The following is a 16,159-nucleotide window of genomic DNA, read 5'->3' on the forward strand; positions in this document are numbered from 1 at the left end:
GGATTTTCAAAAAACCCGCGTTACGTGACAAAGCCAGCTCGTCATGCACGTAGCGCAGGTAACGCCCATGACGAGCTGGCTTTGTCATCAGCGCTGAAGGGGTTAAGTCCCGTCTTTTTCAGATTGACTTCCCCAACTTACTGCTGGCGTAAAAGGTTTCTTATCTTTTTTATGGGTCCAGATGGCCAATCTGAAAAAGACTGGGCTTAAAGATTAAAGGCAGCGCTTTCCCTCTCTCCGCCTTCCTCTTCCCTCTCCCCCCCCTCCCAGCGCCCCTCGCCGCTGTGTGCCATGTATCTGAAAACCTGTTCACATCTCGAGTGTGTGACAGGTTGCTAACAAGATCCTGTTCCTGCCCCAGCTACCTTGGCTCTCGGATGCAGCGATCACAAGTGGGGTCGGCCCTAAACACTGTTTCTGATCTGTATTTTACTATTTTACCCAGCCGATGCTGTGAAGAGAGGTAGCTTGCCTCCTCCCCGGGCATGCTTCAGCAGCGTCGCTAGGTCACTGGCAGCGGCAGCCTCGCACACGTCTCTTTATCTGCTAACACATGCCTTGGGATTAGGGAGTGGGCTGAGAGTCTCTGATGACACGTTGGTGTCGCCGCTCTTCGCATGCCCGCCCCCACCACCCTTGCGCTCGGGGGCTCTCTGCTTTCTTTGGGATTGGGGGGTGACCTTGGATCGGTGTCTCCTATGCACTGGCTGCAGCGCCGCTGCTCCCAGGATGAGACGTGCGGTGGGTGAACAGCGCACGGGCGCCAGTGTGTGAAGGATTCACTCGTGGGGTCTACGCGCACGCCTGCCCTCCGTGTGTGCGGATCCATCTAAGACTAAGGTAGGGAGTCCCGGATCAGCCCTCGAGTAGACACCTCCCAAGCATGCACAGGCGCAGAGATGGCATCAGCTCCCAGCGCTCTCCTCCCTGCAGGGTTAAGAGGCTGAGATTAGCTTGCCACCACATCCACCGCCACATCCACCACCACCAAATCCACCACATCCATCACCACCACATCCACCGCCCCATCCACACCACCACATCCACCACCGCCACATCCACCACCGCCACATCCACCACCGCCACATCCACCACCGCCACATCCACCACCGCCACATCCACCACCGCCACATCCACCACCGCCACATCCACCACCGCCACATCCACCACCGCCACATCCACCACCGCCACATCCACCACCGCCACATCCACCACCGCCACATCCACCACCGCCACATCCACCACCGCCACATCCACCACCGCCACATCCACCACCGCCACATCCACCACCGCCACATCCACCACCGCCACATCCACCACAGCCACATCCACATCCGCCACCCCCACATCCACCACCGCCACCCCCACATCCACCACCGCCACCCCCACATCCACCACCGCCACCCCCACATCCACCACCGCCACCCCCACATCCACCACATCCACCACCACATTCACCACCACTACATCCATGTGTGTGTGTGTGGCTCTCTGTGTGGGTGCAAATGCTATAGGTCTCGCATTTGCGAGAGATTAAGCTATTGGCATTGTAAATGACAATGCCATTTATCTGATTTCAAAACCAACACATAAAAAAAAAGTTGTCATTTAGAATGCCAATAGCTCTAACTTTTGCAAAGGCGAGACTGTTGCATTGTAAATGCTTGTTTATTTTTGGGCTTTTAACATATAAAAAGGTCCCAAATTAGGAATCGACTTACTTGTACCAATTGTTAATGCTACGCTTCAGAGGGCGTGGAAAAGGGTAGGAAACTGATGTTGCAGCGCAGGGGTGGCACTTCAGGGGCTCTGCTCGATCACTTTCGGGGTGATAGAGTCCTGGGACACGACCCAGCGGTGTGCTAGAGCATTGTTGGAGAAGTTTCTGGATCCAGCCTGGCGCCAGGGGAGTATTCTAAGGTGAGGAATCTGCATTTGGAAGAAGCATTACCAAAGATAAGTAACTTATTCTAATGACCTTGGTCTATACAGGCTTTGTTTGTTGTGGGTGTGGTTTTGTTATAAGCAACTCGAGGTTGCTTGACTTTGTTCAGTTTGACAAAAGAAATAATTTAAAATTGCGTTTAGTAGGTGATCGTCACTGGGATTATCAGTGTGGCATTTATGGAGTTTTCTAATTGTTTTTAGGAGGCTGTGCCAAGCTTACGAGGACGCAGATAGTTGGCTTTGTTTGTATGAACCGCTGCATGCTGTGCCACTACTACAGGGATATACAAAGCATAGAAATGTGTTGTCTGTTTAGTTGCAGGAATTTATATTCAAACATAGTATCCTCCTGGAGCACGCTAAGTGAATTTTTTCATTCACTTTAATTTTAGTTAGTCGGTATACCGGGGGTTGTGCTTGTCCTATCACATGCGCATCTTTGAAACCAAGCTCAGCTTACGCAGTGTTTGTTTTTGTTGATTGTTGAATTGCTTTCCTGTAGGTTTTTCTTAATGTCCATATCTTAGTCATATACATAGATTATGTGTACTTCTAGACTGTGATCTGCATTCTTATTTATGTATTGCTTTCACAAAGACGTTTATGTAGACCATTTTGTGTATTAAACTGTGAAAACCCAACACATCTTTGGTATTCATTTAATCAAATTCTGGTGGATAAAAAGCTGAATTGACCTTCCTTCAAAACCTGTGACCTGAAGATGGTATGATGTTTCCAGCAAGCACCTAATTCAATGTTATCAACAAAGCGCCATCTGTTAAACTACTTAAATGGGATGGACACATTTACCACCTAGTACTGTCTTTTCCAGCCTTACTCTCAGCATGCCAGCAGTCAAATCTATTAAAGTGTGGGCTTTATTTAAATAATAAATTAACTTTTTGGCTGTGTAAGCATTTTGGGAATACAGTAAAGTAACCCACATGGCACCGTAGAGCCTGCACCAATGCCTTAGATTTTCTGTAGCAAGTTGTAGGGTTTTTGATCTCCTCCTCCTCAGTTTACACAACCATTCTGCATGGGTAAGAGACCCTTCTGTGATTTGGAGTGAGACACAGAACAGGTCTCTGTTGTCCGAGGGGCATGTGGTGTGCACTGTCCTTTTGAATAGAGAAGATGCCATCCTACCGGGCAGTAGACCACTGACAGTTGTGGCAGCAAACTGATTATAGTATCAAGACAGGCATTTTTAACCTAATGTCTTGTGAGAGTGTCCTACTTCTCTAGCTTGTTTTTAAATTTGTCTGCCAGTCCCCTAGAACTGGTTCCTTCGTCTGTCTGAGTGGGACATGAATTGTCTGAGTGGAAGGAGCTTGTGGATTGTGCATGTGACAATGACCATACTGGTTTCCCTTTTGTGTTTTAGAAAATTAAAGTGGTGCCTAAGATGGAGGACCAAAGAGACTGACTGCTGATGTGAATTGAACTCTCAAATGTCAAGGATCTTTGTAGCAGGCCAAGTGGGAGAGTGTTTAGCAAAGAAGCCATTGGGGCCCATTGTGGTCCAAATATATGAGTGCCTTACGTGTTTTGATTATGCACTGAACCCGGTGCGAACCTTTTTTTCTAAATAAGCCATTGGGGCTCTTTCAAGCTAGGGTGTTGGCCCAACCCTTTCCTAGCCCTTTGTTCTCTGGAAGGGCTACCGTCCCGCAGGTTAATAGGTTGCTTGGTGTGATCGCCTCGCAGATTTATGTGCCCTTGTTTTGGGTTTCGGACACTGCCACTTCACCCCACTTTGCTGCTCACACTCTTGGCAAGGATCATATCGAGACCTGTCGACTCAGGAATAGCAAAATGTCACGTCTGGTCGAACCTGCTCTCAGAAATCATCTACTGTAGCACACAAACTCGGTTTATAAATTGAGTATAAAGAGGGAGCAGTAACTTCCAGTCATTTTGCCAAGATTTCCTGACCTGAAGCCTGGTGTTTCACACTGGTGGAGACTGGGACAATCCTAAGAGCTCCAGGGTTGGGTTAGTGACCTCCAACTCTCCTTTCCAGGGCTAGTAACGTGGGGGAAATCTTCAAGACTCCCAGGAGGGCCTGTTTTCCCTGCTTCAAGAACAGAGCTGGCCAACAGCTTAGCAGGGGTTCTGAAGGTGCCCTTACATGAGACCGGTGCTGATGTTAAGGTATGGGGCTGAGAAATAGCCTATTTGAGAGAACTCAAGCAATATTTTTACATTGGCGAGACCTCTGCTGTTGTGCCATTGATGATGCCCAGTATCCAATAGGCGTCGCCAGCATAGGTGACTACACCAACACCTATATTGGAAGATGCTGCGGAGGGACATGACGTACTGCGTTCCAAAGCCAAGTGCCAGAAGCTGACCTCTGGCACAGATAAAGTACAGAAGGAACCTAAAAAGTGCAGCGAAGAAACTGCACTTTGCACAAGGACATCTCCTCTACAACCTGGGGCTTGGCGCCTAGCTTGTTTGTTTGATAGGTTATTACTTGGCCTGAGAAAGAGCAGCTCTTAGACACAGCCTCTTCTTCGTAGGTCCTACCACCACTGACCTGATTGGCAGGTGCCAGAGCCTCCACCGCAAGAGCATGAACATGTCTGAGGAACGAGGCAGAGACAACATCACTTCTACTCGGTGGGCTGTGCTGCATGAACTTCGCCAGCATGATGTCCCCTCCTCAAAAAGAAGGGTACAAGTTTGCTGAATAGACCAGTATCAAGACTTTGAACCCAGATGAGGGATGAGGAAAAGTAATCTAGTGGGACAAGCAAGGGACTGAAAATGAATCTAACTACAGGGGCACCACCCTAGGGCCACAGCAAAGTGCTGCCAGTGACTGTCCCAAAGCGTATCGTGGCTACCTTTGCTATTTATAACTGGAAGAAATTGCCCTCTGTTGATTATGCTCAGTATTTCTAGTTGTTTAAGTAGGAAAGTACCTTTTGTTTATGGTGGGACAGTTTTGTTTGACTGGTGTTTGCTATCCTGAGAGTCTGGTGCTAAAGGTGTCTACTTAGTGATAAGTTTTGGGTCCAATAGAAGGTTTAAGCTCTGGGACACCAATGGGAAACAGCTGATTAACATAGGCTGAGCCCATTAAACCTTGATTGTCCTGGGCGCCTAAAAAAGTTCCCATAAAATGTTTGTAAAGATTAATGCAAGTATTGAGGTTGCTTTTTCCGTCTCCAGCTGTCTACCAAGAGGTCCTAATCAAGTAGTGTACAGTATCTTCTCAACTTGTTGTGCAACGGTAGCTTGTTGGTTTGGTGCTTGTTCAAGGTTTCTGGATTGGTAATAATTAATTTGCAGGGCTGATACTGGAGTTAATCTAATATTGTAGTCTGTGGTATTCATCATGTTTCCAATCTGTCATTGCTGGTCCGCATCAGTTCTTTTTAGCCTGTATTAAATGGTCGGAACGAAGACCCATGTGCAAGAGGAAGGGGCTGTGTGGGAAGTCGTATTGGACATCTGAAAGGGCCTTACAACTTTGAAGCCTCATACTGTGTGAAAACACAAATAAATGCTCTCTTTGGTAATAGACCAGTACTGGCATATGAGCTAGATGCCAGAGGACTTTCCTTTGAATGATGCTCACTACACTGACATGGGTGAGGAATGTAATAAAATATCTGCTTGTCCATGAGGCAGATTGCTTCATAAATCTATGTGCCCTGTAACAAAATCCACTAATCCCTTACGTGCCTTGTAGACAAGTGACAAATTATGGCAGCAATATCATTATGTAAGAACTCTGATAAAGCCTATCTGATTGTTCCAGGGATTATACCATAGTAGGGTTTGAATACTAGCAATTCCCCTATTTTGCCCCCTTTCCGCAGATCTAAATACTGGGGCTGAAGGGAGTGGTAAGCAATAGCTTCAGGATTAGAATGCACTTTCGAGCCTGCGCAAAGCTACTAACTTGCATGTTTTTTTAGGATTCTCACCAGCCCTTCTCTATTCCTTTCCCATACTGAGTGAGGTTGGAAATTTACTTCTGACTATGGCAGGTGTAAATCTTACAGGGTTGGGAAAGAAGTGGTTGGAGGGAAAGTTAAGTTGGAAATGTGCATCAGATTTTCGCACGAGCAAATCTACACATTCATGTTTGATTGTTCTAAAATGCAGTTCACCAATATTTTCTAGGACTACAACTTCTTGACCTACTTATGTAAATTCTTGCGAATTCATGGAAGCCGTAAATCTGCACTAATGCAAGGACATATACCATTTATGCACTTTTGAAATTCCTTTAATAATCAGGCTCCTAATGAGGTCTGGCTTTAACCAAATCTTTTGTGTTTATTATAATTCTCTCCCCACCCCCACCCCCACCCCCTACACACACACAATGAGTGACAGCATTCTGCTCTTTCACAAGGAGCATGTTGGCACACAAAGTACTTCTGTTCAGTGCCAGGAACTAATGTGGCAAAGTGTGCTTTATGAGACAATTTTTTTTGCCAATCCTGGTTATAATGGTGAGGGCCAGGCAGCTCCGACGCCAGTAAGGTTTTTACAAAAACCATGCCAATGAAGACACACATTGACAAAACCAAAAGGCTGACCACCAATTTTAGACCTACTGACTTTGCAAAAGCTTGTTTATTTTTGTTTCCCATAATCTCGTTGAACCTGGTTACACTTATTTTCCATTAGGAATATTTTTGGGAAATACTCGCATGCATCAGCACATTTTATAAATAATGCTGCAAAGAAATGGTACCCACAACTTTACAGTAGTTTAGCAAAAAAAGTTTTTTCCTACTTCCATTTTTGCGTGAACATTTTATATTGAAAGCAAAGAATCGCCCAACTTGCTTTCAAGCTTCTGAAATTAATTGCATCTAACCAGACCGAATTCTGGGAGCATTATACATAGCCTCACTGCTAAGCTTTAAAAACGTGTTTACACTTGTTTGTACTGGAACCGCTGTCAGTAGTGCAGACCAAGCTTACATAATTTCCTTAGAATGCTCACCCTAAAAACAAAGGCTTTACATTAATGAACCATAAATACAAGTTTTAACAGTATTCTCATATGAACACAAAAATTAACTTGACTGCCGACATATTTCTTGTACGATCCATAATGTGGTACTGTAAACTGGCAACCGAAGGGTTTGTGCTGCAGGGGGTTGGGACTGCCTGACCTGTCCCAAGGACAAAATACACATGAAAACTTGTTGCCTTTGACCCCAAACAATATTTCCTAGACGTCGAGCTATAGAAATTCCACACCCCTGCACTGAAAACATTTGCGTCATTCCACTTTCTATAACCTGACTCTTGGCTACATTCCACTTTCTATATCCCGATTCTTCACCCACACTTTTTAGGTCGAGCGTCTTATCTCAATGCGCATGCGCATTGAGCGGGAGCTCGATATATAGCAGCTTAAACAGAGCTTACCGAGATCAGGCGATTCCCAGGCGATTTCTTGAAGTGCATGTGAAAGCGCGTGCACAATGCCACCAGCCGCTTGCCTGCATTACCACATCAAAGGCGGCCGCGTCTCAGGCCCCTGCTGCTTCACACCCTCATGCCGCTCTCCCCACTCCGCCCATATTTGGAAGCCAGCGCTCTGAGCCGGGATCACTGAATCTTTTACTAGCATACATTTCAGCCAGCGCTCTGAGCCGGGATCACTGAATCTTTTACTAGCATACATTTCAGTCTCGAAAACAATCCAATTTGCTTTGTTTAAAAGCCTTGCTTTTGCGCTTCCAACATCTTTTTCTGCATCCTCCTTTCAATTGCCATTTTACAATCAATTTGAGCTCAGTTTTGTTAAAGTTCTGTCCTGAAAGACTGCAATTGACCGAGTGGCATGTAAAAACACACATGTATTTATGTGCAATATTTGACAAGCTCTATGTCAAAACTGCACTTATAGTCATGTAATCTGCAAACCGTATTTTACACAATACAGTCAACAGTTTCCTTATACTTTGCAGCAAGTTCACTCCTTCTGGCCCTTGTGGTGCCTCGCAGAACTACCACAGTGCTTTGGAACAAACGAGTGACACATGAGCGTGCATCACGTTATTCAGTAAGGAAGTTTTAATCTCATCAACATGTCGGAGACATTGGAGCACCACCAACATTCATCCAAATAAAGATTTTCCCTCCAATTCCACAGTTTCTCCGACATGTTAGGGCAGCTGCTGTGCCAGCGCATCTCTCCTTTACTAGAGAAATCAACAGGTCCAACAACCCCCACCCCGAAGCAGCCATGATAGTTCCTGGACACCAAAAGGGACCAGAGGCAAAAAAAATGATGAACCAAATCAAAATTAGGTTCCTAAAAATGTTTTTTTTTGTTTTTTTTAAGTAAAAGGCTGCACATCTGGATTCTGATTAACAGAATTAGAATGAATTGTCATTGGAACCCTCACACGGAGGTTAATACTACAGACAGTCAGTGGCGGGGCCTCCATACGAGCACCCCCCCCCCCCCCCCCCACACACACACACACACACTGCTGCATAGAAAGCTGGAAAATAAAATGGTTTAATACCACTTTCCTTTTCCAGCTTTCTGCCGAATGGAGAGTGCAGGGCCAGTGCGTCATTGTTGCTAAATGCAAACAATGACGAGTGGTGCCTTCACTTTGAAATGCACATGTTATTTTGGCCAACTACCTTGATACGGCCAAACCGACATGCGCAGTTCAAACTCTCCAACCTGCGTTGGAGAGCAGGCACAGGACCCCAGTGCCTTTCAAAGCGCTGAGCTAGCCTGCACCAGCCAATCCAGATGCTGCTCTGAGCAGTGTCTGGGTTGGATATCACCATATTGCAAGGGCATGTAGGTGACAGAGCTTCAAAGGCCCCTATACATTAACACATATTCCCCATAGAGACGAGAAAAATCCTTTCATACATTAGGCCCACAGAGACTATCTATAATCCACAAATTGCTGTTTTAGGTTTAACTGTATTTTATTTCATGGCCAATACATATACCATTTCCTACAACCATCTGGTCGTCGAGGAGATCAAATAGATGAACTGCAATCACATCATTTATAAACAATCCAACCCAGGTAACACCACCACCACCACCGCATCCACCAACACCACATCCACCACCACCACCGCATCCACCACCACCACATACACCACCACACCCACCACATACACCACCACATCCACCACCACATCCACCACCACATCCACCACCACTTTCACCACACCCACCACCACCACATCCACCACTACATCCACCACTACATCCACCACCCCATCCACCACCACCACCCCATCCACCACCACCACCACTGCATCCACCACCAACACCCCATCCACCACCACCACTGCATCCACCACCACATCCACTGCATCCACCACCACCACATCCATCATCGCCTCCACATCCACCATGACATCCACCGCCACATCCACCACCACATCCACCACATCCCCCACCACTTTCACCACATCCACCACATCCACCACCACATCTAACACGTCCACCACCACTTCCACCACCACTACATCCACCACCGCATCCACCACCAACTCCACATTCACCACCACCACCACTGCATCCAACACCCCATCCACCACCACCACTGCATCCACCACCACCACCGCATCCACCACCACCACCACCACATCCACTGCATCCACCACCACCACATCCACCACCACATCCACCACCACATCCACCATCACATCCACCATCACCTCCACATCCACCATGACATCCACCGCCACATCCACCACCTCCCCCACATCCCCCACCACCACCACCACATCCACCACCACTTTCACCACATCCACCACATCCACCACCACATCTAACACGTCCACCACCACTTCCACCACCACTACATCCACCACCGCATCCACCACCAACACCACATTCACCACCACCACCGCATCCACCACCACCACATCCACCACCACATCCACCACCACATCCACCAACACTTTAACCACACCCACCACACCCACCACCACTACATCCACCACCCCATCCACCACCACCACCTCCCCATCCACCACCACTGCATTCACCACCACCACCGCATCCACCACCACCACATCCACCGCATCCACCACCGCATCCACCACTGCATCCACCACCGCATCCACCACCGCATCCACCACCGCATCCACCACCGCATCCACCACCGCATCCACCACCGCATCCACCACCGCATCCACCACCGCATCCACCACCACATCCACCACCACATCCACCACCACATCCACCACCACATCCACCACCACATCCACCACCACATCCAGCATCACCTCCACATCCACCATGACATCCACCACCACATCCACCACCACTTTCACCACATCCACCACCACCACTTCCACCACCACCACTTCCACCACCACAGCATCCACCACCACCACATCCACCACCACCACCACATCCACCACCACCACCGCATCCACCACATCCACCACCACACCCACCACCACACCCACCACCACCACATCCAACACATCCACCACCACTTCCACCACCACCACATCCACCACCACATCCACCACCACCACCGCATCCACCACATCCACCACCACCACATCCACCACCACCACATCCACCACCACCACATCCACCACCACCACATCCACCACCACCACATCCACCACCACCACATCCACCACCACCACATCCACCACCACCACATCCACCACCACCACCACATCCACCACCACCACATCCACCACCACCACATCCACCACCACCACATCCACCACCACCACATCCACCACCACCACATCCACCACCACCACCACATCCACCACCGCATCCACCACCACCATGTCTATATGTGTGTGTGTGTGTGTGTGTGTGTGTGTGTGTGTGTGTGTGTGTGTGTGTGTGTGTCTGTGTGTGTAGGTGCAAATGCAATGTTCTTGGATTTTCGTCACAATAAAATACACTGAACATAATCTTCACAAAAGTTATTTACAAACGTTTAAGGGATTGCCATTATAAATTACAATAACTTTTATTTAAGTATTAATTATTTACAAAATTAAAAGCCATTGTTATTTGTAATATCAATACATCTAAGTCACGTAAATACAACACACATTGCATTACAAATGCTATAGGTGTCACATTTGCGAAAGTTACAATGTCAATAGTTTTAACTGACAAAGCTATTAATTTTGCTATTTTCAAAACCAACACATAAATAAAAAAAAGTGTCATTTACAATACCAATCGCTCAAACTTTCCTAATGCGAGACCTATTGCATTTCCAATGCTTGTTTCATGTTCTCAATCACTCAGAACCTGTATTTGTGTGATAAAGCTTCCTAACCTCAATAGTCCTCACATGTACCACGTTCTTTGTTCGGCACACATACCCATCCTATGGACAAATTGTGTTAACTTCTAATAAGTTCCAACAATATGTTCAGCAGGCCAGATGAATTAAAAATGCAGCATTGCGGGTATGAAGGTGTTGGGTGTAAAAGCTAAATGTGGCTGTCTTTTTTTTAATTTATTTTTTTAGGTTTCGTCCTGGGCGTTGCAACTGCATAGAAGTTGCAACGCCCACGGCGAAATCTCATGATCCTACATATGCGCTTTGGTTCAGCCTCTGTCTCTCATTGGCTAGCTCCATAAATGGAGGCTAGCCATTGGGAGACAGAGGCTGTCAATCACGCTTTCTCACGAAAACGCGATTCGGGGGCGTTTCTCGGACTTTTTTTAAGTCCCGCCCCTTTGTCCTGGGCCGCGCTGTCATTGGCTGCCGGCCCGGGAGACCCCCGTGACGTCATTCCCCGGGCCGCGCTGTGATTGGCTGGCCGGCCCGGGACCTGACTTGCTTCTAGGGACAGTGTCAAGGTTTGATCCCTCTGTTTTTACAAGCGGCCCTTTGTCTGCACGCAAAGAGCTATTCCCTTGAATGAAGTGCTTGGACAGTGCCCCCTCCCTGCCTGTAAATCCGAATGCGATCCGTCAGGGCTGATTACTCGAGCTAAACCCAGCCGAAAGGCCTGGCTTGAGTCTGCTCCAAAATGGGCCCGAATAGAAGCCCCCGTGATTGATAGTCTGTTTTCCTTCATGCTGGCTTCTGTTTGAACACACTGGAAAGTAATACGCCATGAACAAGAATGTGCCGCCGAACCCCGAGATCAGAGAGCTGCTGAAACTGCTGTCAAAACCCAACCTCAAGGTGAGGACACGCCGCACCTGCAAGACACACACACTTCCACTTAATGCGTTCGCCAGCATGACGGCGGGCTCTCCTCCCGGCCGGGATGCTGCCGAGCGCAAGGATGTGCTCAAGATTTATTGCTTGTGAAATTACATTACCACAAGCACCGATCAATCACTGCTTTTATGGGGAGGAGGACCATGTTCGAAATGTTAAAAAGGAGTGCGATATGTGATTTTACAGATTAAGAAGCGTTGCTGTACCACCTAGTGAAATGCATTAAAACTGGCTGTATGTTACTGGTGAACTGAAAATAATTGACACCACAACTTGCTTTCCTTTGGGTACAAATTGGAGTTAGGTTAGTTTAGTTTCAGTTTATTTACAGATTATCCATGGACAGACAACGGCGAGATGACTAAGCGGACAGTCCACCGAAGGTGATGCTGTCCACCAGGTAAAGGTATACTCTAGTGTTGTTCTTTAGGCTTTTGCATCACACCTTGGCCCCAGAGTACAATCCAAATATACTTTTATTTGATACTTTTATTTGACAGTACAAGAAGCGGTTTTCTCCAGCACTGTGTGACTAATACAGCCTAAAGAATTTCCTTCAGCTCTCAGGCCTTTAGAAACTCCCAGTATCCAAGCCCCCTTACCCCTACATCCCAACATTTTAGAAAAGAAATGTGAGCGATTTAAAAAAAAATCGTGGATTAGATTTCCCCCATTTGATTTCTTTTGAAGCAGAGACAATTACAGGCGGCAGGCAGCTAAAATGAAGCCATTTTTGGCTTAAAAAACCGTGAGCCTCCTATCTGAACAATGTCATTTCGCATGTGTGCTCAACAGGCCAGTGGGTAACGCTGGCCCCTGCAGCACAGTGGGACCCCCAGACCTGCAAGCCCCCCCCCCCCATTCAGCCCAAGGCCAATGTATATCTGAGATCTTCACAATCTGCAGGCCCCCCTCCTCACATAATTTTCCATTACGTCACTGCGCCAGGCCGAATCTGGACGTGATTTAGTTGAGGTGATGTCCACACATTGTCTTTCCTGATTCTCCCTGGATGCTCCTCCTGTACCCTGTGACCGAGCGGGGCTTCATAAAGTAGTATCGGAAGCAACTTAGTTGCTTTCCTCAAGGGTCACCCTGCATGCAGTATGGACAGCCTTGTTCAAAATGTTCTAAAAAATGGTTTAATCCTGGTAAATTGCATGTTATAGACAAAGCCTTTTGATTTATTTTTCACAAAGTCTTCTGAACAGGCTTAGCTCAGGAGAAAAATCTGTTTTTGATACTGTTCTTATAAATAAAATTTGAAATATTCCGAATAAAATGTAAACCAGAGTTCTCTGATAAACCATACCAGTTGGTGAAATTTCCTAATAATTTAAGTGGAGAATGTGGTCTCTGAATTTAGTACAGGGATGTGATGCCGTGAAATTATATGGGTAGCAGAAGGGACCACTTCCGTCCTTTGACTTCTATGACATCACAGTAAGTGATCTTCTACAACTGTTGACCCCAAATGGAGGCAAGTGTACTTTGACTGCCAGAAGAGGTTAAAAGCAGACACATGCAGCTACTATTCGCGAACAATAAATCGCACCCTTGCTACAATATGAAACGAATTGTCAGCTTCTTGTTATCTGAAGGTTTTGCTTTTAGCAGAAATGCCAATATGACATTAAGTTATAAATATTTTCTATCGGCTGTGCAACGCCTTTCTTCAACCCTTAGAAGGATGAACGGCAGCATCGGCCCTGCTGGGCCACGATTCTGTGCTCTGAGGATTGCACACTGACCTCCGAAGCGCGCTCTCAACCCACCGAGCCTTTGCAAGGGAGCACTCTGGCTAGAAATTCGGGTCACATCGTCTTTATGTTGCTACCACTGGTTCTCCAGGGATTATACATGAGTTTGTGAAGTGCAATGAAAAGTAAACGATAATCAGTTACTTGATGGACTCAGAAGTAATGTTTCATTCACAAGCAGGGTGGAAAAATAAGATTAAATGACATTTAGTGTAATTTAAAAAATGTTAACCTCGGACAGCCAGTTAGTGATATTACGCAGAGTGAAGTGTGCAGAGTGAAGTGTGCAGAGTGAAGTGTGCAGAGTGAAGTGTGCAGAGTGAAGTGTGCAGAGTGAAGTGTGCAGAGTGAAGTGTGCAGAGTGAAGTGTGCAGAGTGAAGTGTGCAGAGTGAAGTGTGCAGAGTGAAGTGTGCAGAGTGAAGTGTGCAGAGTGAAGTGTGCAGAGTGAAGTGTGCAGAGTGAAGTGTGCAGAGTGAAGTGTGCAGAGTGAAGTGTGCAGAGTGAAGTGTGCAGAGTGAAGTGTGCAGAGTGAAGTGTGCAGAGTGAAGTGTGCAGAGTGAAGTGTGCAGAGTGAAGTGTGCAGAGTGAAGTGTGCAGAGTGAAGTGTGCAGAGTGAAGTGTGCAGAGTGAAGTGTGCAGAGTGAAGTGTGCAGAGTGAAGTGTGCAGAGTGAAGTGTGCAGAGTGAAGTGTGCAGAGTGAAGTGTGCAGAGTGAAGTGTGCAGAGTGAAGTGTGCAGAGTGAAGTGTGCAGAGTGAAGTGTGCAGAGTGAAGTGTGCAGAGTGAAGTGTGCAGAGTGAAGTGTGCAGAGTGAAGTGTGCAGAGTGAAGTGTGCAGAGTGAAGTGTGCAGAGTGAAGTGTGCAGAGTGAAGTGTGCAGAGTGAAGTGTGCAGAGTGAAGTGTGCAGAGTGAAGTGTGCAGAGTGAAGTGTGCAGAGTGAAGTGTGCAGAGTGAAGTGTGCAGAGTGAAGTGTGCAGAGTGAAGTGTGCAGAGTGAAGTGTGCAGAGTGAAGTGTGCAGAGTGAAGTGTGCAGAGTGAAGTGTGCAGAGGGAAGTGTGCAGAGGGAAGTGTGCAGAGGGAAGTGTGCAGAGGGAAGTGTGCAGAGGGAAGTGTGCAGAGTGAAGTGTGCAGAGGGAAGTGTGCAGAGGGAAGTGTGCAGAGTGAAGTGTGCAGAGTGAAGTGTGCAGAGTGAAGTGTGCAGAGTGCATAGTGACTAGGGAGTGCAGAGGGAGTAGGGAGTGCTAGAGAGTGCAGAGTGACTGCAGAGATTAAGCTAATGGCAATGTAAATGACAATGCCATTTATTTATCTGTTTTCAAAACCAACACATAAATACAAATTTTGTCATTTACAATGCCAATAACTCTAACTTTTCCAAAGGCGAAACCATTGCATTGTAAATGCTTGTTTTTCTAGGGTTAGGTAATGCATCGTTTCTCATCTTAATTTTTTCCTGTTTTTCCCCCAGTTATTCTCACTGAATGATTACAAGCCACCCATTTCCAAGGCTAAGATGACACAGATTACAAAGTCCGCGATCAAAGCAATTAAGGTAAGGCAGAACTGAGATGAAATGCAGTTTACCTACAGAAAGAAAATCAAGTTCCCAGTCTGAAATCTGATTGTACGTAAGAGGATAATTTTGTTTCTGTACTAGGAAAATCTAGCACTGTTTGATTGTAATGCCCATCTCAGGCTGAGTCCACCGTATTAATCTCCGTTAAATCCAACAAGTCAAAACGATAAAGCTATGAGTGCGAAAGGTGGAAGCTGGTGGTTGTCCACTTGGGTGTTGGGTAGCCTGAATTGGATCTGGAATGTTTGCACAGATCGATTGCAATATTTGGAGCCGGGTAATGTGCTGTGTGTATATCCTGGGAATACCAAGAGGGCAATGCATAGCAGACAAATGTTCATTTGCTCTTACCACGTCTGTTTTGATACGGACTAAAACAATTAAATGGTTTGCTATGCAGCCAATAATCAAAGGCAACCTTAAATCTGAAGATTTAGTTGCACGTTTGTATTTCAACAAAATTATATTACTGCTGCCCTTGAAACTTTATAATGATGGTAGTCTGTGAGGCGAATGAAATAGTGTTGATTGTGTTCTATCTTTTATACCTGTTACATTCTAGCGGGGGACCAGACTTATGTTCAGTAATGTACATAATCAAATATATTAAAAACGATAAAAGGGTTTATTACTTGTTATTTTGTATTTCTTTCAAGAAAGCACTTGCTTAAAAAGTGCAAA

The 16,159-nt window shown here is 46.5% G+C and overlaps 1 protein-coding gene across 3 annotated transcripts in view; it reads left to right on the forward strand.

The window, feature by feature from the left end:
- SCAF8 (SR-related CTD associated factor 8) overlaps positions 1-16,159 on the forward strand; it is a 1,826,711-nt gene that overhangs the window by 74,979 nt on the left and 1,735,573 nt on the right. For all 3 annotated transcript variants that reach the window (XR_013596231.1, XR_013596230.1, XM_078649179.1), the window contains exon 2: positions 15,371-15,454. Coding sequence is in view for 1 of the 3 variants with exons in the window: in XM_078649179.1 (XP_078505305.1) it covers positions 15,371-15,454 (84 nt within the window). In the remaining 2 variants the exon portion in view is untranslated. The remainder of the gene's footprint in view (positions 1-15,370; positions 15,455-16,159) is intronic.

This window comes from Lissotriton helveticus, chromosome 6 (genome assembly GCF_964261635.1).
Source record: "Lissotriton helveticus chromosome 6, aLisHel1.1, whole genome shotgun sequence".
Classification (NCBI taxonomy): Eukaryota; Metazoa; Chordata; class Amphibia; order Caudata; family Salamandridae; genus Lissotriton; species Lissotriton helveticus.